This window comes from Tripterygium wilfordii, chromosome 13 (genome assembly GCF_013401445.1).
Source record: "Tripterygium wilfordii isolate XIE 37 chromosome 13, ASM1340144v1, whole genome shotgun sequence".
NCBI classification, from domain to species: domain Eukaryota; kingdom Viridiplantae; phylum Streptophyta; class Magnoliopsida; order Celastrales; family Celastraceae; genus Tripterygium; species Tripterygium wilfordii.
The window spans coordinates 12,171,922-12,192,885 of record NC_052244.1 but is presented as its reverse complement, the minus strand read 5'-3'; the positions used below and the strand labels follow the sequence as shown (position 1 = coordinate 12,192,885).

The window sequence follows — 20,964 nt, the reverse complement described above, 5'->3', positions numbered from 1 at the left end:
ACAAGAACTTGAATATGATCAGCTTCTCCTATCTTCTTTTAGTTTTCCCTTCTTACCCATTGCAACCTAGCTAGTATTCAAATGCTTTTCTTAGTGGGTCTTGTTTAATTTTCTTTTCTTTTTGGTTCATGTAAACATAATGAAATTTGATATGATACAATATACGTTGAATGGTTAAACATGTGGTCTCTACAAAATTTGTATGCAAAACTGCTATTACATTGTGCACCCAATTTACTCATTTTGATAGTTTGATCTGTCGAAAAGAACTTGAAACAGAGAGAGTTTTAATTCAAATCCATTAATCAAGGACAAACATGACAATTTGAAAGAGTTCAATCCCATGCTCAACAGATTACAAAAATTGATATATAGCAGTTTCTTGATTTTCTTTTTATTTTTGGGTTTGTTGGAGTACGGGCCTACGGGGGAGAGGGAAAGAGAAACAAAATGCAAAGATCAATTTTTGGGTGGTCAATAAAGGTGGCAGAGGTATATATGGGTTGGAAAGGATAGTTTAAGATATTTAATATTATATAATTAATATGCATGAAAGGGTATTTTAGGTAACGTATTATGTGTATCAGAAAATAATTAAGGTGTATTAAGTAGTTGTGTACAGTAAACTCGTATGCGGATAGTGACTCCCATACAAAATATACAGGACAGAAAAAAGAAAGTACAGATAAAATAGTATAAATACCGAGAAAGTAGAAGTATAGTTTGAATATGATAGTAATGTTAAGTAGTCATGGTAAGCACAAAAGCATATATATATATATAGTTTAACCGGGTTAAACTGCAATGTCGAAGACAGCTATGAGCTAGCTAGTCCATAAAAAGTTGAAAAATTAGGTTATTAAAGTTGCGTAATGTTCAAGAGTCAATACTGGAGAGTGGAGTCAAAATAATGGTGCTGTAAAATCTGATTAAGGACATGTTAATTACTCTCCAATTTGACATAATACCTGCTACTCCTAACCTAAAACAGTCGAAAGCTCACTACCGACATTAATTGCTGGGTGGTTCATCACTACTAGGTCATATTTTTGTACTAACGAGTAAACTGAAAAGTTAATACCAAAATGATGTGAAATAATGCTCTATAAAAATAAAATATGTATCGATTGGATTAAACATATGTGTGTTCAAAGTTTGTGCAGAGATTAACGAACTCTATTGCTCATTTACTAGCTAGAGTGGCAAGTTCCTTGACTGGTGTCCATGTTTGGTACAGTACACCACCTAATTTCATTTGTAGTGCTCTTCTTTTGGATTTAAGTTAATGAAGTTCTTGCTTTTAAAAAAAAAGAATAATGTTAGAGACCCCAAAAATTTGATCCCAAAAATCCCTCAAATTTATGTGGCATTAAAATAACCATTGATTAAAAACACATATGTAGGACCCACTTCACATCTAACACTTCACATTAAATGAGGGTCTTTTGGGGTCTCAAGCATTATCCCAAAAAAAATGTCCAAGTCAAACCCTTTATTAGGGATTTAATTAGGGGAGAAAAAACGGCCAAGTCATCATCATTAGTTGGAATCAACTAACACTAATTGATCCAACTTACAATTAAAATAAAATAAAAAAAAGAAGGAAAGAATAGATCAAAGCGAATAGAAAGAGGACACATAAACCATAAGTATTAATACAGACCGCAATCTTCTGAGTTATAAATTGTTTTCATACTACTGTCTACTGTCCCATATCCAAATATATTGGATGAGTACGGAGAATAAATTAAGTGGTTGTCCTGTAACAAGTCAAGTCCACAGGACTACAGGAGGAGGGAAAAAAAATTGGGAAACGAAGAAAAAAGCACACACTTTCCTGCTTTTTCATGGTTGTTGTTGGTAACCAAATACACATTCAACAAACTTTCCGTCCGCTCTCTTGTTTTTACTCACAAGCTACGCTGTCCATTATGGTTTTAATTATATGGTCGGTTGGTTTTTTTTTTTTTTGGCTTATTTTGGTCTGATTCATAAAGGGTGCAACAATAATCTATATAAATAGGCTACTAATTAATTAATGGAGTTAGTTTTCTATTCGGTATTGATAGCGTTCTTCATTCTTCATTTTGTCAACAAAAAAAATATATATATATATATATATTCAAGTGATACATAACGAAAATTAGAAACATAAAACTATTTATTTAGAACACATCAGCGTCAAAGATAAAATCATAGGTAGATAACATTTTGAGACAAATGTTAAAGACTCTTTTTAACCAAAATCTCCACAAAGACGAATCAAAGGTGCCTGTGTGTGTATTGTCTCAAATACAATGGTGGGAAAGACCTAAGAAAGAGAGAGGTTTTATTGAACTATTGATAGTCAAACCCTCAAAAAAGAGATTCAAAAGGCCGCTTTGTTAAAGTTTCTCCACCTTCATTTACAGCACGTGGGGTAATTTAAAACATGGTCAAAGATTGACCACGCAAACAAAAAAAAAACCCCTCTTGCAAAAATGGGAAACCTCCGCACGCAGCCAAAAAACACAGTACTACTATTGATGATATGTAGAGACGTCACAGCCCATTATTCCTCTCAATCTCCAGGTGATTTTGGCCTCAAAAAAACACACACACTTTAAGGTAGAGCCGGTGACGATCATGAATCTTGTCTAGTCAGATAGAGTTCTGCATCAACTTGAGCAAACCCTCCCTTAGTTTTCTGACAAGATCCTTAACTGTCATCGAGAATTCTTCCTCCATCTGCAAAACATAATGCAAAATCCAATTTGTCAGACTTTATTTGCCCTTTATATAATATACGTTAAAGAAGTACTGTATATATGTACCTGAGCAAGGACAGTGATGTCCATGGTGGAATTTCCGAATGGCAAGACACTAGTGTTGACAACACTTAGTTTGAGCTTCTCCATTTGGCTTAGTATGTTCACTACACATCCTTTGTGATTCTCACAGTGGATTCTGATGAGCACATCCTTGTGTGAGACTCTTGCTTCGATTTCGGGCAATGGATGGTCAGATTCGGTATCCAAGTTCTCGTCGTCCATATAAACTGATTTCTTGTTAAAAACTACCGATTCCATTGTTTTCTTGGAAGCTTGTTCCTCTAGTGTCTTCACACGCTCCTGAAGCTGCTTCAAGTACTTAATGGCGTCTCCTAGAACTGAAGCCTTGTCCATCTGCAACCGCATTATATCCAAAAGTTTTTTTTTTTCTATTATATATAAGAAGAATCATTAATTCTAAGAGATTTAATTTGCAATATCCATATATATTTCATGTACACAAATGGGTTCAGATCTCATCTAAAGTGATTTACATATATATAAAACAAGGACAATCAAAAGTTGAGGCTTAATTTCTATTAGTATATCCTTTGAAATTCCTAAAATTATGCACATTTCTACCTCTTAAACATATATATGTATATGTATATAATTCCTAATTTTCATCCTAGCTAGGCTTTCCAAGCACTCATGATGAACGGACAATTAACCTATATATATATATACACACACATCTATAGGTGAGAGAATTAATTAACCTACCTTCTTGAGGCCAGGGACAATAGCAGAAAGAGCAATGAAACGCAGGCTGAGCTTTTCTCGGCGTTTCCTTTCTGCCATGACATGATCTTGGGCATGTAAAGGGCTTCTTCTACTTGGTGCAGCACTAGCAGTAATTGCCATATTGGTCCCTTGATCATATTTTGGTGGATAGTTGAGCATAAATAGTCCATTATCAACCACCTCTACCTTGGGCTTTATGATGTTTGCATCCGCAGACGAGTTATCGAAGGATATAATCTGCGAGGAAGGAGAGGACGAAGAAGAAGAACCCTTTGAGGTTATAATATTGTTGTTGTCATAATTGGTATCAGTGCAAGATTTCCGAGTGTTGGTCATGATCTTGATCTGCTTTGTTGGCCTTTGATAATCATGATCAATATGATGAGAAGCCTCCTGCAGTACTGGTGATGCAGTTGCAGATCCACAAGCTAAGTTGTTTGTGTCCAAGTGATTGCTATTAGAGTAGTGGAAATTATTAAGGGATTCAAGTTGAAGGGAGTAATCAAAGGGGCTCATTTGGTATTGGTAATCCAACCCCGAATAGTACACATCATCCATTCCCTGCGCAAGATCGGCCATAGAATCATCAGAACAAATCCATCACAATTATACACCATGATTCTCATTCATTCTTTAGTTAATTATGTTAGAATAGCTAGTTTTTAGTTAAATTCACGGTCTTTTCGCATATATAACTAGCTAGCAGCAGAATTAAAGTCTATTTCAACAAATTGAAAGCTAAACATTAATTGGGTCGAGGTCGAGAAATGAAGTAAAGTACGTATTTACCAGTTCAGACAACCATTTTCCAGCCGAGATATCCATTTGAGCAACCTGAAAAAGGATAATGAAGCAAATTAAGAGGGATTTCAATACAGGAAAGCGGGAGCTAGCTAGCTTGTGGAAATTAATTACCTTGGTTGTACAAATAGAAGAAGAAAACGCAGAACAAGAAAACGAGCCTTTGCTCGACTTTGTTCGGAAGGCCAAGAAGTGTCTAATATATATGTATATGTATATGTATATGTATGTACACACACCGTAGCGAAGAGAAGACTGAGTACCGTACGCGTTCCATACAAATGAATGAAAGTAGCACGTGTGAAACAGTTGCTGACAATGTCCCGCTGGCTGTTCATATGGGGGCTGGGCTACCTGCCACCTGAACTGGATTGCATGCCCCCTCTATTATCTTCTTACCTGACACAATGTGGGTCCCACATTCGTTGTTTTGTTTTCTTCCTTCCCTGCTTTTTTACATTTTTGTTGCCTCTATCTATCAAATTTGTTGACAAGCCCTGCCTTGCCTGCATTCACACTGATTGCCCTAATTTCTAATGTAAATGAAGTCGTCTTCTGCTTATTAATCATGTCTGTCTGTCTGTATGTATGTATGTATGTTTCTTAACATTTTTAATCTTCTGCTACTTATTATATTATGAAGATAACGATTCGAAATCTGGTGTTAAACTTAAGAATGACATAATTATGACACCAACCTGATGTCTTGATCTCTTTTTCTTTTTGTTTAATCATTTAGGTTTGTGTCTCTCTCTAAACCAAATCTTATTATATATTCAGCCGCGCATCACTGCTTAACTATATATTTTGGGTTTACAATCCAAACCAATCTTTAGTTTCATGGTTTGAGCTATATATATATATATTTCGATCATATATCTAATAAATCATATCCCCTTCCCCCAAACTTCCTATATCTTCCATATTTAAAATGAGATTTTGGGCAACTGAATATTCATTAAATAATCGTATTCTATAAGGTTTTGATTAATAAAAACAAAATCGTATTCTATAATATGATATTTTGCAAACGTGTGAGGGAAATATCCCGCATCATCTATTTTTAATTAAATTTCTTTGAAAACTTTTGCTTGTATTAAATTGTGTCAATCTTAAATTGGGCAATACGAGGATAGGGAACAAATAATGGGACTGATTCGCACTATGTGAAAACAATTCAGAAACAAAGAGAAATATTTATTGAATCCGTTGAAGATTATATCTTACAATCAAGAAAAAAATTGAAGGGAAATGAATTTTATTTTCTCTAATAATTAATCCAATGATACCATATTTTGTATAAAATAAATCAATTAGAAAGAAACGATATTATTATTCATTTTTCATATATATGTTTTTCACTTAATAATATTATTACTAGTGTGAGAAGTGACTCAAATCTTGCAAAGTTCAAGAACCAACTATATCATCCTTCATATAGAATAATTTAGGTATACTTCTTCCTTTTTTTTTAATTTTTATTTTCTTATCGATTGATAGAATATCATAAGCATTCGATTAGATATGTCTACCATCCTTAGCGAATCATTGATTTAATTAATCATCATTTAGGAACTATCAATCCAAAGATTAACCAAAATGGGAGCTTCAATGATATGCTTCACTTTGATGTGATTAGACTTGTCTCTTCTTTTATTTTTATAATTTTATTTTTAATTTAGTTCTAAATAGTTGTAGATTAATGACATTGATTGAAAAAGGAGTAATCTTTAATTAATCTCTCTATGATTATTAATATTTCAGTCATTATGCAAGTTGTGGGGGAATGAAGCTATATAATTGGCGTTAGTCGAAAGATTATACATTAAATTAATTATAGATTAAATTAATTGGGATTGTCTTAAAAAGAGTTACGACTAACTACTGTTTCTGAGAGGAAGGAAAGGAAATAATTAGAGCAAAATATTGTAGAAGCTCATACATCTAGAATATAATATTTATTTGTTTTTATCTGCTTATTTATTTGAATGTAATCATTTATTTATTTATAAAAAGATATGAAGGGATAATCACAATCCTATAAAATTTAAAAAAAAAGACATAATACGGTGAAGCTCATACATCTAGAATATTTATTTGTTTTTATCTGCTTATTTATTTGAATGCAATCATTTATTTATTTATAAAAAGATATGAAGGGACAATCACAATCCTATAAAAAAAAAAAAAAAAGACATAATACGGTGTTATCACGTGTGAAACAGCTAGCGTAAGATTACTTATCACCGAAAGTCAATCACATGATTCACGTGCATGGTTGGGTACTTCAACTCCTCGTGTGTTTTAGCTTCATTTTTTTTTTTGCCCTCATTGGAAACAAAATTTACGCGTAATGTCAAAGAGAACGGGAGTCAAAATTTGGGGTATGAGAATTTTCTTAATCTTAAATTTTACTCTAGGAAAGTTTAGGCAAAATAATTTTCCATCAAGTATATATTTTAATTATTAGATGCACTTCAATTTGATAAATATAATTGCATATCTATATCTATATATATTCTCATGGCCTTTTTGATCTCCTTCTATATATTAATTATTTGATTAGATGCACTTCAATTTGATAAATAGAATTTTATATATATATATATATATTCATGGCCTTTTTGATCTCATTCTATCTATAATTTTACATCGACATCATCGAAACGTGTATTTGGTTGGTATGTTGGTCTTTAACCATTTAGCTTTTAATTAAACTAATATATGTCTTTGAAATCAATGTTAAACATCCAAATCATGCCATTTTTGATATAATAATAGGGACTTGAAACATATAACAAGTCACTTAAATAACAATTTTTTTTTGGGCAAAATTAAACTTTTCGTCCCTCAACTATATCTCAGGTTTCAGTTTCGTCCCTAAACTATTTTTTTTACCTATTTCATCCTTCAACTATGAATAAGTACCCCGTCTGTCCTCAAAGTTATTCCGGCAACCCAAAAATCTGATTTGGCGTACAAGTTGGCATTATTTGTACATGTTGGCATCTTGTGTCAGATGCCACCTAGGCAAGGGAATACACGTGTGTCAAAGCTCAAAAAAATAAAGAATATTAAATTCTTAAAAATCCCCATTTGCACGAGCTGTATACGTCAAAGCTCAAAAAAATAAAGAATACTAAATCCCTAAATCTCCATTTGCACGAGCCGTATGCGAACACCTCTGCATATTCTTCCTCTTTGTACCAAACCAGTTCTTCTTTGCAAGCATCAATCTATCTCCCATAAACCTGCCTTTCTAGCACACACGAAGCGACGTCCCTCTCAACTACAACTTCCTTCGTCATTCAAAGGTACGATTCTATAGTTCAAATGGGTTTTGATGTTCTTGGTTCCTCCTACCTTTCGATTTACTTTCTCCTTTCATTTTCACTTCGTATGGGTTCCATTTCGTATGGGGTTATAAGGGATTTTTGTATGGGTTCCAATTTGTAGGGATTTTCGAATTGATTTGAACTGTTTTTGCCATATGTTCATCTATATTTATGAAATGTTTGTATAGGTAGTGTGCAATGGTGAAGCCACGTGCTTCAAGGAGGAAGTCTTCTAGTGTGTCATGTAGTGATGATGTTAGAGCACAAAATATTAGGGAAGTGGTTGAGGTTGATGTTGACAATGATAGTGAGGGGGGCAAAGAATCTGATAGTGATGATAGCGTTATGAATATTAGGTTTGATAACAGTGATGAGGACGATATGGACGATGACTTGTTCTTGCAATACACAGATGGTGGAATTGAGAGTGACCCAAGTGGGCAGCCATCAAATGAAGACTTATATTTGGGGCCCAATAATGATGCAGCCTTTAGTGACGCAGAATATGAATCAGACTCGCTTCGAAGTTATGATGGTTCTACAGAAGAAGAGGATGAAGGGGTCCCAAGAGAAGTCAATCCTTTGTTCAAGTCAGTGAAGCACATGGACAAATTCAAGTGGCATCCGGGAATTAGATTTCCATCCAGAGATATCTTTATATCTTTAAGGATGCAGTCGCGACGTATGCAATTCAAGGTGGATGGCAGCTAAAGTGGTTGAAGTTTGACAATGTTAGAGCTAGGGTTGCTTGTGTTGATGGCTGTAAATTCTTGTTATTTTGTTCAAAGCTTCGAGGGGTGGATACCTGGGAGCTTAAGACTGTTGTGGGTGAACATGTATGTGAGCGGACTAATGAAAATAAGATGTTGAACTCTAAATGGCTTGCTAATAGGTTGGTGGACAAGATGAGAAGAAACCCAAAGATGAAGTTAGTAGAGATTATACAAAAGGTGAGAGACAAATACACAATTGAAATTAGCAAGACAGTGGCTTCAAGAGCAAGGAAGAAAGCTTTGGAGGTAGTACATGGGAGTTATTCAGAACAATACAAGAGGCTTCATGACTTTTGTGCAGAGATTTTGAGGTCTAATCCTGGCAGTACATGTGGGTTGATAGTTGATAGGCCACCTGAGTATGCAATGGAGTTGGAGAGTCCTACACCATCTAGAAATATCCTTCCAAAATTTGATAGGTTGTACATGTGTCTGGATGGATGTAAGCAAGCATTCTTGGTAGCATGCAGACCAATAGTGGGTCTAGATGGTTGTTTTTTAAAAGGAATGTATGGTGGCCAACTTTTAGCAGCAATTGAGAGAGATCCTAATGATGGGATGCTTCCAATTGCAATAGCCGTTGTGAGAGTGGAGAACACTGAGACATGGGACTGGTTTATTAAGATGTTGTTGGAAGATATAGGCTCCAAAGGAAGGCTTACATTCATCAGTGATAGGCAAAAGGTACGTTTAGGGTTCTATACAATTTTAAATGTTACTGAATGTCATATGCAAGTGCTTGAATTAACCATTTGTTTGTTTATTCTTATTAGGGTCTGGTGCATGTTTTGGAAGCATTGGAAGGACAACATGACCACAGATTTTGTGTACGCCATATGTACAATAACATTTCTAAGAGGTTTCCTGGATTGAAAGAGCTCATGTGGAAAGCAGCCAGAGCCACTTACAGAGAAGCATGGAAGAGAGAAATGCAAGAAATTGAGAGGTTGAATCCTATGGCACATGCTGAATTGAATGCAATCGACCCTAGATTGTGGTGTAAGTCTCACTTTAGTGGATATGCAAAATGTGATACATTATTGAACAACATGTCAGAAACATTCAATTCCACTATTTTGCAATTTAGAGAGAAGCCTATAGCTATGATGCTCGATGAGATAAAAGGATATTTCATGACACGATGGGCGGAGAATAGGATCAAGATCAATAGGTACCAAGGAACTATCCTTCCAAAGATAAAGAGGAGACTAGAAATTGAGCATAAAGAATCTGGTAAATGGCTGCCAAAATGGGCTGGAGATTTGAAATTTGAAGTGTTATGCATGCAGGAGAAATTTGTGGTAGACTTGGATGTGTTGTATTGCAGCTGCAGAAAATAGGAATTAACTGGAATACCTTGCAGGCACGCAGTGAGTTGCATATATAGTAGAAGAAGGAAACTTGAGGAGTTTGTGCCTCAATGTTTCAAAAGAGAAGCATATAATGAGTGTTACTCTTTCATCATATATCCAACTGAAGGACCAGAGAGATGGCCCAAAACAACCCATGATGACATTCTACCACCTACATGTCAAAAGACAATGGGCAGACCAAAGAAAAAAAAGAAGAAAAGAGGCTGGTGAATCACAGTTGGGGAAATCATCAAAGTTGGGAATAAAGATGAAGTGCAGTAAGTGCGGTGGTGATAAACATAATGCCAGGACATGTAAAGTTGTACTTCCAACTCCTGATGAAGGTAGTGTCTCAACTACTACTAATGTTAGACCTAAGTCTACTAATGTGAGGGGAAAGAAGTCTATGCCTATTGATGTTAGAGGAAAGAGGCCTATGGCTACAGATGTTAGGGGAAAAGGGCCAATGGCTGCTTCTGTTGGGGGTGTTAGACCAATGGTTGCATCTGTCAGGGGTACTAAGCTTATGGAAGCTGCTTTTGTTAGTGGTGTGAGGCCGATGACACCTTATATTCCAACTGTGGGGAGTACTAAAAGACCACCATCTGTGCCAAATTATCAAGTGTTCAAACCTGGAACTGATGCTGCATATGGAGGGTCGTCCTCAGGTTCTATAGCAGGCTTTGGTTCGCAGGGGTCCGTAAACAAATGATGAAGATGATGAATGACATGGAAGCTGTTTGTTAGGACTTGCTTTCTTTTATTTTATATTATGTTTTATGCTTGTTTGAGTTATGGATGTAATACCTGTAGCAATTGCCAAACAGTAGGGACAAAACAATCACTTTTAACAAAGTTCAAGGATAAATAGTAGACTAATCTAGTAGTTCAGGGACATATTGTTCATAGTGGGCATAGTTGGACACATCAGATTTTTCCGATTTGCCACTTAGGTGCCACGATGGAATTTTCCTTCGTCTTTCTCACTTTGAGGACAGACGGGGTACTTATTCATAGTTGAAGGATGAAATAGGTAAAAAAAATAGTTTAGGGACGAAACTGAAACCTGAGGTATAGTTGAGGGACGAAAAGTTTAATTTTGCCTTTTGGGGGTATGTATAAGACAAAGTAGCACGACTTATATGACCAAGGGCATGAAATGAAGTCATATCGACCAAGTTTTGTTTGCCTTTTACCTGCTAAATTATCACAAAAACACTCAAAACTTTTTCTTGGTCAATGGAGGACAGCCTCAGATAAGACAAACGTAAAACCTTCAAGTCAACTTTAATATACATATATATGTGCAAGTGTGTTGGTGGATTTAACTGGATTTCAACGTGCATGGTATAATAAATGTCATGTTTCACTGATTCTAGAAGTAGAAACTAGAAACTAGAAAGTGGTATGCAGCTGCCGATGGGGTTGGCTTAGGCCTATTACAATGATTAACGACCTAGGTGTATTCATTAACTCAGCTAACAATGTGTATAAAAATACCTTTACATTGTTGACATAACATTCAAAAGCAGTTGAGAATCACGAGTAGCTCAGATGGTACTTATGTGTGTGGTATTTCGAAGAGGTATCGAGTTTGAGCATTCCCATCCCCTTCCCTTGTATTAAAAAAAAAACATTCAAGGCTAGTACCAACATTTGAGTTTGAATTTTGTGGAATGGTGGACAAATTAAGGTTCTCATGGGAGCATGTTGGCAATATCAATGGGTTTGTTGATGTTATTTGGTATGTCATAACCATAACTCTGATCTACATGATCGATGGGATTGGGCGTGACTCAGTAGTAATTGTGCAATGGAGAGTGGCGATAGCCGATGAGTACTCCAATGTACTGGCGGTCACTCTTTCTACTATGCAATCGTCTTCTATGTTCCTAGATATGTCTTGATGTGTTGCATGGACGTCACTGGTGCCAACTGAAATTGAATGTTGATGGGGCTTTGTTCAAGGAGTATAATGCTCTAAGGTAGGGGCGGTGTTTAGGAATGCTAGTGCGAAGGTTAGTATGGCCATGGTTGAAAGTAGAGCAGGTTCAATGGAGTCATTATTCTATGAACTTATTGTCATTACTAGGGTCTATGTTGCAATGGATAAGGGTATGACGAATTTTGTGTTGGAGGTGGACTCAACTATATATTGCATTTATGGCATTAACAAATGAGAAGTATGACGAGTCGCTTACTAGACACTTCATTCAACAAGCTAAACAATTTATGTGCACTGGGGGTGATTGCTTGCCATCAGGTGCCACAAGAGGGGAACTCAGTAACTCACACTCTCATTCTTTTATCACGAAATTTAAGTGGTTTAAGAGTTTCGTTACATGACTCCCAACAAAGATTCACTCTCTAATGGAGAGAGAATTCATCCGATTATTACAATATTTTTTTATCAATGAAAATTAACTTTTACTAAAAAAAACAGTCGACGCATACATATTCAATTATTCATAATGATATGAATACGGAATATATATATAGCAAAATTCACAATTTTTGCAATCAAGATTTATCCTAGCTAGCCAAATGGCTTAATATAATGGACAAATTTTGGAAGAGATACTACATATATTATGATTCACAATTTCTATGATATGCTTTGACATATTTAGATGATAGATTCATATAATTATGGATCTAAAACATTTTCTTGAATTTTCAAGGATATATAAAAGGAGGAGCAAATAACCCTAAATGCAAACATTTTAATCTATTAATGTAGAATGAAAAAGGCAAGAGCATTCTATACATTGGAAACAAATGAAAAAAGAAGAAAAGAAAAGGGAGAGTTTTATACAATGTAATTAAATTGCAATTCAAGGAGAAACTTCACCACCCACTGACCTAAAACAAGTAAAAAGAAAACGAAATCAAAGTGCTCTATTGATTACTCTCCTCTAAGAAACATAGACAACAATAAACACAAACACATGTAGATGAAAGAGAGATCTTCTTTTGTAATTATTCATTGGATCACGCAAAAAGGAAGAACCCCCAAATCAAATGGTCTAGAAAAAAGGAGACAAGTTTGGAGAGGAATCCATTAATGCTTGTTTTTACTTCCATTGATTGCTTGAACTTGAAGCTTTTGACGTGCAATTACGAATGGTAATGAAGCTGTCAAAGCATTGGTCCTCATCAAATGAAGTTCAAAAGAAGCACTCGTAGTTTTTGCACTAGTTCCTTCACTGTCATGGAGAATTCATCATCCATCTGCAACCCAACAAAATAATTCTCTTTTAATAATTTGTATGAGAGAGTTGCAGTGCTGTAATGTAAGAAATAAATGTAATTACCTGAGCAATTACGGTGATGTCAAGAGTGGAATTCCCGAAAGGCAAGACACGGCTATTCACAATACACAGATCAAGTTTCTCTATTTGCTCCAGTATTTTGCCTATAACACCCCGCTGTTTCTCAAACTGAATCCGAATTAGCACGTCCTTGTCCGCGACTCTTGCTTCGATCTCAGGAAATCCAGCATCATCGCAGTTCTGATCGCACAAACTTGATCCATCATCTGCAGAAACCAACTGAGATTTCTTCACAAAAACCACGGACTCCATAGTCCTCTTTTTGGTCTGTTCTTCAAGCACTTTCACCCGTTCTTGAAGATGCTTAACGTGCTTGATTGCATCTCCAAGCACCGAAGCCTTATCCATCTGCAGATCATTAATCAATTAAATGAAAACCCATTTCGGGACAATTGGTGATTAAACAATTTGATCAAATAAAAGAAATACCTTCTTGAGGCCAGGAACAATGGCAGAGAGAGCTATAAATCGCTGGCTAAGCTTCTCTCTTCGTTTTCTCTCGGCCAAGATATGATCTTGAGCGTGAGAAGGACTTCTTGTAGTTGTAGCTGACTGAGACCTTTTGGTTCCGCGATTGGGGTTTGGTTGATGGGTTTTGTTCTCATTTGAAAGCATAGACGATGAAGAGTACTGCCTATTCATATTGATAGGTGACAGGGCCTCCTCCTTTGGATTCTGGAAACAGATGAGCTGAGAGGCAGGGGAAGAAGAATGGTCATTAGAGGTGGTGCAGGAGTTCCAGCTGTTGGTCGTTCCTGGCTGCTTGGTGGTATGAAAAGTTTCGTCGGAAGAACCGCTCACTGTCACAGCGGAAGAGAAAGATGGTGGGAAATCGTTATTCAGAGCGTTGAAGTGGCACTGATTGAGAAACTCATAATCGTCGTCGTCTACCATGCCCTGTAAAATGTAGAATCACAGAGTGATAGAATCAGTCATGTTCACAGAAATAATTAAAAACATAATTTCAATTAATCATACCATTTCAGAGAACCATCTTCCCGATGAAACATCCATTATTAGGTGAAGAAGAGGAGTGCTGAAGCTTGATCTCTTGTTTCTTTAATACAACGAGAGATAGAGAGATTAAGAGAGAGAGATCTCCCTGTTTTATAGTTTGGTTGTCTTGTCTCGTTGACGAGAAAGGAAATCATGCGGGTTCTGAATTATTTTTGTTCAAATTGAAACCAACAGATTTGGTTGGAGAAACCTAACAGAAACCATAAATATCCTGTACTTGTCGTTTTTTGATTTAGTCTAATAATCACTACATCTCCACATCTAACTAAAGAAAAAAAAATTGGATGATTGTTATTTGCACCCATCATTTAATTAAGTACACCCCATTAATCAACTAAAAGCCCTCATATATGAACACCTCTCTTGTCCCTATCATTTTGGCCCAAATATTTCTCCTTCGCCCAAATATTTCTCCTTCTTCCCCACTTGAAGACAGAGCATCATCACACCTAAAATCGACGGAGTGTTCGAGGGAGTAATGGGCACATCGGGGTAGCTTCCCCAGTCGGTGTCGGCGCCGGCGACTTCTCTAGGGGCATTTTGATCAGAAAATGGTCGGGTCAAACATGACCCCATCGGGTCCTACATGGTTCGCCGGATTCTAGTGTTTGTTTTGACCAAAAAATGGTTAGGAAAGGTAGTACTCAGTGGCTGAATCCAACGGTACCCTCGATGGCCGGAGATGTCACTGGAATCGGCCTGTTCGGGCCTTTCTTCTTCGTGGTGACCACTAGCTTTCGAGCACGATTCCGATGGCCACAGTCAACAATTCGCGGTGGGGTTGGTCAGAAAATATTCCTACAATTCGTGACGTTTGTTTGGGACCCTCGATGGCCGGATTACTAAGTTCTGGCATTGGTTGTATGTGATAGACAAGGCGTTGACCATTATGGGGTACAGATTGAAAAAAAATACAAATTAGAGTGTACTCATAATTGTTATGTTTTTTTTTTATTGAGTTTGTTTAGAGTATAATGTGCTTAGTTAATTGTGGAGTGCAAATAATGTTCATGAAAAAAATCACCTTCACAATCATTTAGTTGCAAACACTTAGAAATTGTTTTCAAATTGTTATTAAAAGAATTGATCAAGAGTTGATTATTGCATATTATTTTTATGCTTAAGCTATAATTAAGTAGTTTGTCTACAATTAATTAACCCACCCTGTTTTGTAGTGACCCATTTTAAGTTGTTCTGGCGTCACAATCACTTCCTTTCTGTCATATCTCTACAATCCCCCGAGTGAGATTTGTTTTCAATAAAAATGTAAGAAACGTACATTTGTATTAAATAAAGGAAAACAAAGGTATATGCATGTGTGTACATGAATAGAAGAATCCTTTATACTAATGCTACTTGACCATGTTTTTGTCTTCTTCTGTATTGCATTGATCCCACCCCACCATTCTGTAAATAATTTTATTTAGTAAAGAATAGAGAAATTAGAACAAAAAAGAACAAGTGGTGTGAAGTTTCATAATACAGCAGGCACCAACCCTAGATCCCCCATGATTTATGGACATTTATAATTGTCATAAAATCCATCCCCTAAATCATCATGGTTCAGACCATTCTCCATATAAGACGGCCAATGGTCTAAGAACTATCCATAAATCCACGTTGTGTCCAAATAAATGACATCAACAAAATTATCAGAACTACTCAAAGCAAGGAAGCATCATCATAAACTAATCATATATTATTATATACCAACAATACCTTTGTTTGTAATATGTTCATCATCTGAGTAATGATACGTGCGTGTGCATGTATATCTAATGGCGCACTAAGGTAATAAGGCTGTACCTTCAAAATTCCAATCTTAAGAAATATGGTGGAACAGCAGAGACAACATGGCACATGGATAACAAATAGACAGAATACCTAAGTAAGTATTTTTTGAAAGGAATCTTAACAGGGTCTGGAGATATGTCAAATGCAATGGATCACAGTAGGCAATCCTAATTTTTTTTCCTCCTGTTCTTATTTTGTTTTGCATTCTATTACCAACAATCCAATATTTACTGAGCAATTCGGATTAGGCTTACTTTGAGTTCAAGAATAGGGGAAGATGGTCTTCGTATATACGAGCTAGCAAGCTTTCATGGTTCTTCACAGACACAGAGTTGTCATGATCTTGCACATTCAACAGATGTTATAAAGAATTTGAGAGGTCAAGGCTCTTGAGGTCAACCCAAGAGAATTGGAAGGAAATCTCATTTTCCTTCTCTTCCCTTTCCCCAAATTCCTCAATCTAAACACACTCTAAAGGAAAGAAGAGTACCTTGAATTTCTTGCTCTTCCACAGTTGAGTGGCATGGACATCAAAAGTTGACAATAAATAAATGATATCCCCTAGCTCAAATAGCTGTTTCAGAATATACCCAACTTCTTTCATTTCGAAGTTCAAATTTTCCAGTTCTTCATCGATCTTTGGGAGTCAGGGTGAGTAGCAACGCCCAACTCCACCCTGCACTTTTCCTAAGTCCCTTTTGTTGCATCAGTTTCTCGACTCTAGCCACTTCATTCTACAAACCAGCTTTCCCATATATACTTGCCAGCGTTTTGTCTGGGGCAGCATTCCATTGTTCCATCTTGAAAAGTTGATATGCAGCCTCCCTTCCTAGCTCTACTTAACCATACCTATTGCATGAATTTAGAATTGAACTCCACAAAACTTAATTTGGCTCATAAGGCATTTCCAGCATCAACTCCTTCCCCTTTCTTAGGTGTCCATTTCTTGTAACCAGAGAATGCACCTTTCTTCCCTGATGCAGCATTGTCAGTCTCCCGCAGGCGTTCAAAATGCTAGTTAAAGTATGATCAGTTGGATAACACTGACGTAGGTTGAACAATTAGGTTTGATATTGGCATCCAACTTAGCTTCCCTTCCCTGCCCCATAAGAGGGAACCCAGATATAATTGACGTCCACGACATATGATCATGCCTTTTCATGCAACTAAAAACCTTCCATGCACTCACAATCTCGCCTCACTTTGCATAGAAACAGCCAGCGCACTGCTCAAATACAGACCATCTTGACAACCACTTCGAACAACATGAGCATGAAATTGCAGTCCCAAGTGCCAATTCAGTGTTCTTGCACAACCATTAATGGCAGTGCAGAGATTGGAAGCTTTGCTTTGACATCCTTCACCAAGACCTTCCCGCGCCAAACTACAAATACCGGAACCGGAGGAAAATGAAACGGTGAAAGATAATCGATGCATGCTCACCTCTTTCGTGAATTTCATCGAACATTTGGTGCGCAGCGTGGAAGATGTATTTGTCGACACAACAGGAGAACAATTCCCGACAAGTAGTGGCACCTTGCAGTCTTGACAGGTGAATTCTAAGAAGCATATGGAATGCAATACCTAAATACTTGTAAGTCTTGCTGATCCTCAATTCCTCGCCGTCAAAGCAGCGGCGTATGAAACCAGTGTCATCAAACCTGAACTAAAGACAGGAGACTTCATTCACAGCCGTTCCAACTAATAAAAACCCGTGGCCTGCCTTAGATTTTCAGGGAATCCCCTTAATAAATCAGTATATTTGACTACGAGTACTTTTGGCAAAGTACAGAAATATCAGAGCTCAATTGTTGTACAGAGACAAACTGAAGGCTCAAACTAAGATGCTAAGGAACAGGACATGCACACCATTGCAGTCAGAACCCTGATTTTGGAGACAAATTATGCGGCCTTTTTAGAACAATTGGTTCACAAATTAATAAAAATCCCATCTGATGTACAAAATTACGGAGACTTCATTCACACTCACGCCTCACATACCCATGCACAATTTGGTAGCACCACAAACTGAGGGAGAGAGAGAGAATGAATCACTTCTGAAAGATAACATAAATAACAATTATGGACATTGAGTTCATATTGATCTCAAATGGGAGAAGTCTTTTGAATACCTATGCTGAAAAAAGTTCCATTAGTTATGGATAAATCAATCATTTTTTCTTTGCTGAGACCAGATCTTCACTGTCTTGTCATTGCCTAGAGCACCAGAAGCAATCACGTTCTCCGTGGGATGACATGATACAGCTATAACAGTTTCACTGTGGCCTTCCAATTTCTGAACTATTCTTCGGGTTTGCAGTTCCCACAAGTAGATACAATTATCCTCGGATCCACTGACGATATACTTCCCGTTCGTCACAGAAAAACTGGATGAAATGCAAAACTTTGCATTAACATGGCCCGTATATGTCTTGAGAAACTTTCCAGCTGATAAGCTCCAGAGCCTCTGCAAAGACAGCAATAAAAATTTGGTTATGATCACAAACGAAGGCCATATTTGGTATGTGGAATTGAATCACGGGCATCGGACTGAACAGGGAATAACTGTCAAACAATGACAGCAATGGGATTTGATAGAGAAGTGTGAGCAACAAACCCAAGGAACCTATGTTCCTAAAAGCCTAATCTCATTTTCTACTTATCCCCAGAACAAAAATCCCACCTTCTTTGGTAGGATTAAATAGTCCCCTATGTGGATGGGTGATTATTTGCCAAAGGAGATTAAATTATCCCCCTAATCTGACACTTGCTTCTGGGAATTGAGATTAAATAAATAAATAGTTCAATTCCCATTTATCCCACATGTCAAACATGGCCAAAAGCAATTCAAGCATTCAAAGTAGAGAAGTGAACGGCTAGAAGAAGCAGCAGAAAAATGTAAAAAAATAAATCCATTGTGTAGGCTTAAAGTATGGGCATCAAGGATCCTCTAATGGCTACAAGACCTCCCAACAACACTACTAACAAAAAATTTGCAAGAACTAAAAAGATGGAGGAATTATCTTTTTGGAGTTAAATGAATGAAATAAAAATTGTATTGCAAAGTTATGGAGTAACACCAGAAAAAATTCGACAATGTAAGCTATTGCAAAAGCATTCTGCTTCTTTCTAGGACCTAGAAATACTTCTCATGGAAGAAAGGATCCAGCACGAGGTGGAGAGTTTGGCAGATAGAGAAAATGGATAGAATGCACAACATAATCCTTTACTGAACTACCAAGCAGGGATATGCAGAGCTGAATAAAAATCAGACGGAACCAACACTTATTCAACCTTTACGGTTCAGGTTTTTGAATCATTGGCTTCAGTTTTTGATTCAGTTTAAACAAAATGAATAAGATGACATTTTTTTCTATGGCAGAATAAGATGAATTATATATCATATCATCATATGCACCTCAAATACCACGTTTTTGTCAAGTAAAGCTAAGTACTTTTCTCTAGTTTGTACCCAAATAACCACTAAACTTCCTCCTCTACTTTGTACGCTTAACCTTAAGTCTTTTTCAATCTCTTTCAAATTTGAAGATAATAATCCAAAAAACCAAAAACCCGATGGCTTCTCAAGCCCCCCGATAATAAAAGTCTCACTCTTTCCTTTCAATATGTTGTGAGGCTGACTGAATACCTCAAAAATGATGGTAGGAATAAGAAAACTACATCCACTAAGAAGCAAGAAAGGTTTTTGTTTCAGCTGTTACTCCATAGAAATTCACAAAATTTCTGGAGATTCCACAAGTAAGACAAAGAAGATAAACAGAGAGTTCAAATTAAGAACTCAAGAGACAGAGAGCTCCAAGAAAGTTTTAGCACTATAACTTTTTTTTGAATGGAAAATTTTATTCAAGCACCAAAAGGGTGCAACCCTCAACAATTACAAGGAAGGGCAGTTAAATAGATCAAACATTTCCAGGGAGAGACAAACACCAAAACTTAAGGCACTCAAACCAATTATCAATCAAAACGGGCTACCACATCACTTAAAAAATTGAAACAAAAAACACCTCAAATCAACCAACATTCAAAGCTTAAACTCATTTTACTCACCAAATTGTTATCGAGAGTCCCGACGAGAATGAACTTGCTGTTAGGAGAGAACTTCACGAAAGAGACGGGCGGGTTCTCGTCATCAATCAATGTCCTAATACAATGGCCCGTACTGGCATCCCAAATCCTACACAACCCATCGTAACTACTGGAAACGATAAGGGAGCCGTCCGAGCTGAAGTCGACTGCAGTGACGGGGTCAGAGTGCGCGGGAAGTACCTTCAAGCACTTGCCGGTCTTGACGTCCCAAAGGCGGACGGTCTCGTCGAAGGAGCCGGACACTATCACATTTGACTGGGGATTGAAATTGACGCAGAAAACGTGGTTGGTGTGGCCTTGTAGGGTTTTGAGCAGGGAGCCGGTAGAGCCGTCCCACAGTCGGACGGTCTTGTCGTCGGAGCCCGACGCGAGGTAGCGGGAATCGGCAGAAAAGGCTACGTCTGAGACGCCCTGCTCGTGACCAGAGAACTCATGGAGAAAGGAGAAGGAAGGGGCATTACCGGAATCTGAAGAGTATGTGCGGAGGGTTTTGTCAGCAGAGGACGATGCCAAGAGCCGGCCGTCCGGCGAGAACTTGACGGACGAGATGGCACGTTTGTGCCCCGTTAGGGTTTGGGCTAGGGTATAAGTTTCGAAAGATTCTGTTGGGTCCGTCGTCGACATTCTGGGCTGCTGCTTCTCCGCTTGATTGATGGATGACTGAAGCAAAACGAACATAAAGGAGCAGTGTTTACAAGGCCTTTATGCTTGCACGTGACACGTGTGGACTAAAATCTAATATCAAACATTCAAACCCACTAAATAGTAGAGAATGTTGTTAAATTTGTATTAATGCATGTGATCATAAAAGGACTTTAACCACTCCTCTATTGGAACTCAATTTCTGTTCAAACTCAGATGAGACAGCCCAGTTGGGCTATTCATCCATTAAAGCCATA

General features: G+C 37.1%; 4 protein-coding genes across 4 annotated transcripts; 1 reads left to right on the top strand and 3 right to left on the bottom strand.

Moving 5' to 3' along the window:
* Positions 1-2,183: 2,183 nt before the first annotated feature.
* On the bottom strand, positions 2,184-7,602 carry LOC120012590 (transcription factor NAI1-like). Its single transcript, XM_038864032.1, has 6 exons — positions 7,538-7,602; positions 4,470-4,716; positions 4,344-4,388; positions 3,534-4,115; positions 2,814-3,164; positions 2,184-2,727 (listed from the first exon to the last, which is right to left on the bottom strand). Exons 1-6 carry the CDS (start codon positions 7,600-7,602, stop codon positions 2,641-2,643), a joined length of 1,377 nt encoding a protein of 458 aa, XP_038719960.1. The 3' UTR covers positions 2,184-2,640.
* Positions 7,603-7,888: 286 nt separating this feature from the next.
* On the top strand, positions 7,889-9,803 carry LOC120012589. The gene is made up of 3 exons (XM_038864031.1): positions 7,889-8,284; positions 8,326-9,147; positions 9,237-9,803. The coding sequence occupies exons 1-3, from the start codon at positions 7,889-7,891 to the stop codon at positions 9,801-9,803; spliced, it is 1,785 nt and encodes a 594-aa protein (XP_038719959.1).
* A 2,749-nt stretch (positions 9,804-12,552) lies between these two features.
* Positions 12,553-14,327, bottom strand: LOC120013350 (transcription factor bHLH25). The gene is made up of 4 exons (XM_038865129.1): positions 14,126-14,327; positions 13,577-14,044; positions 13,130-13,495; positions 12,553-13,046 (listed from the first exon to the last, which is right to left on the bottom strand). The coding sequence occupies exons 1-4, from the start codon at positions 14,159-14,161 to the stop codon at positions 12,972-12,974; spliced, it is 945 nt and encodes a 314-aa protein (XP_038721057.1). The 5' UTR covers positions 14,162-14,327; the 3' UTR covers positions 12,553-12,971.
* Positions 14,328-18,000: 3,673 nt separating this feature from the next.
* On the bottom strand, positions 18,001-20,760 carry LOC120011846 (COMPASS-like H3K4 histone methylase component WDR5A). The gene is made up of 2 exons (XM_038862984.1): positions 20,027-20,760; positions 18,001-18,425 (listed from the first exon to the last, which is right to left on the bottom strand). Exons 1-2 carry the CDS (start codon positions 20,741-20,743, stop codon positions 18,126-18,128), a joined length of 1,017 nt encoding a protein of 338 aa, XP_038718912.1. The 5' UTR covers positions 20,744-20,760; the 3' UTR covers positions 18,001-18,125.
* Between the last annotated feature and the right edge of the window lie 204 nt (positions 20,761-20,964).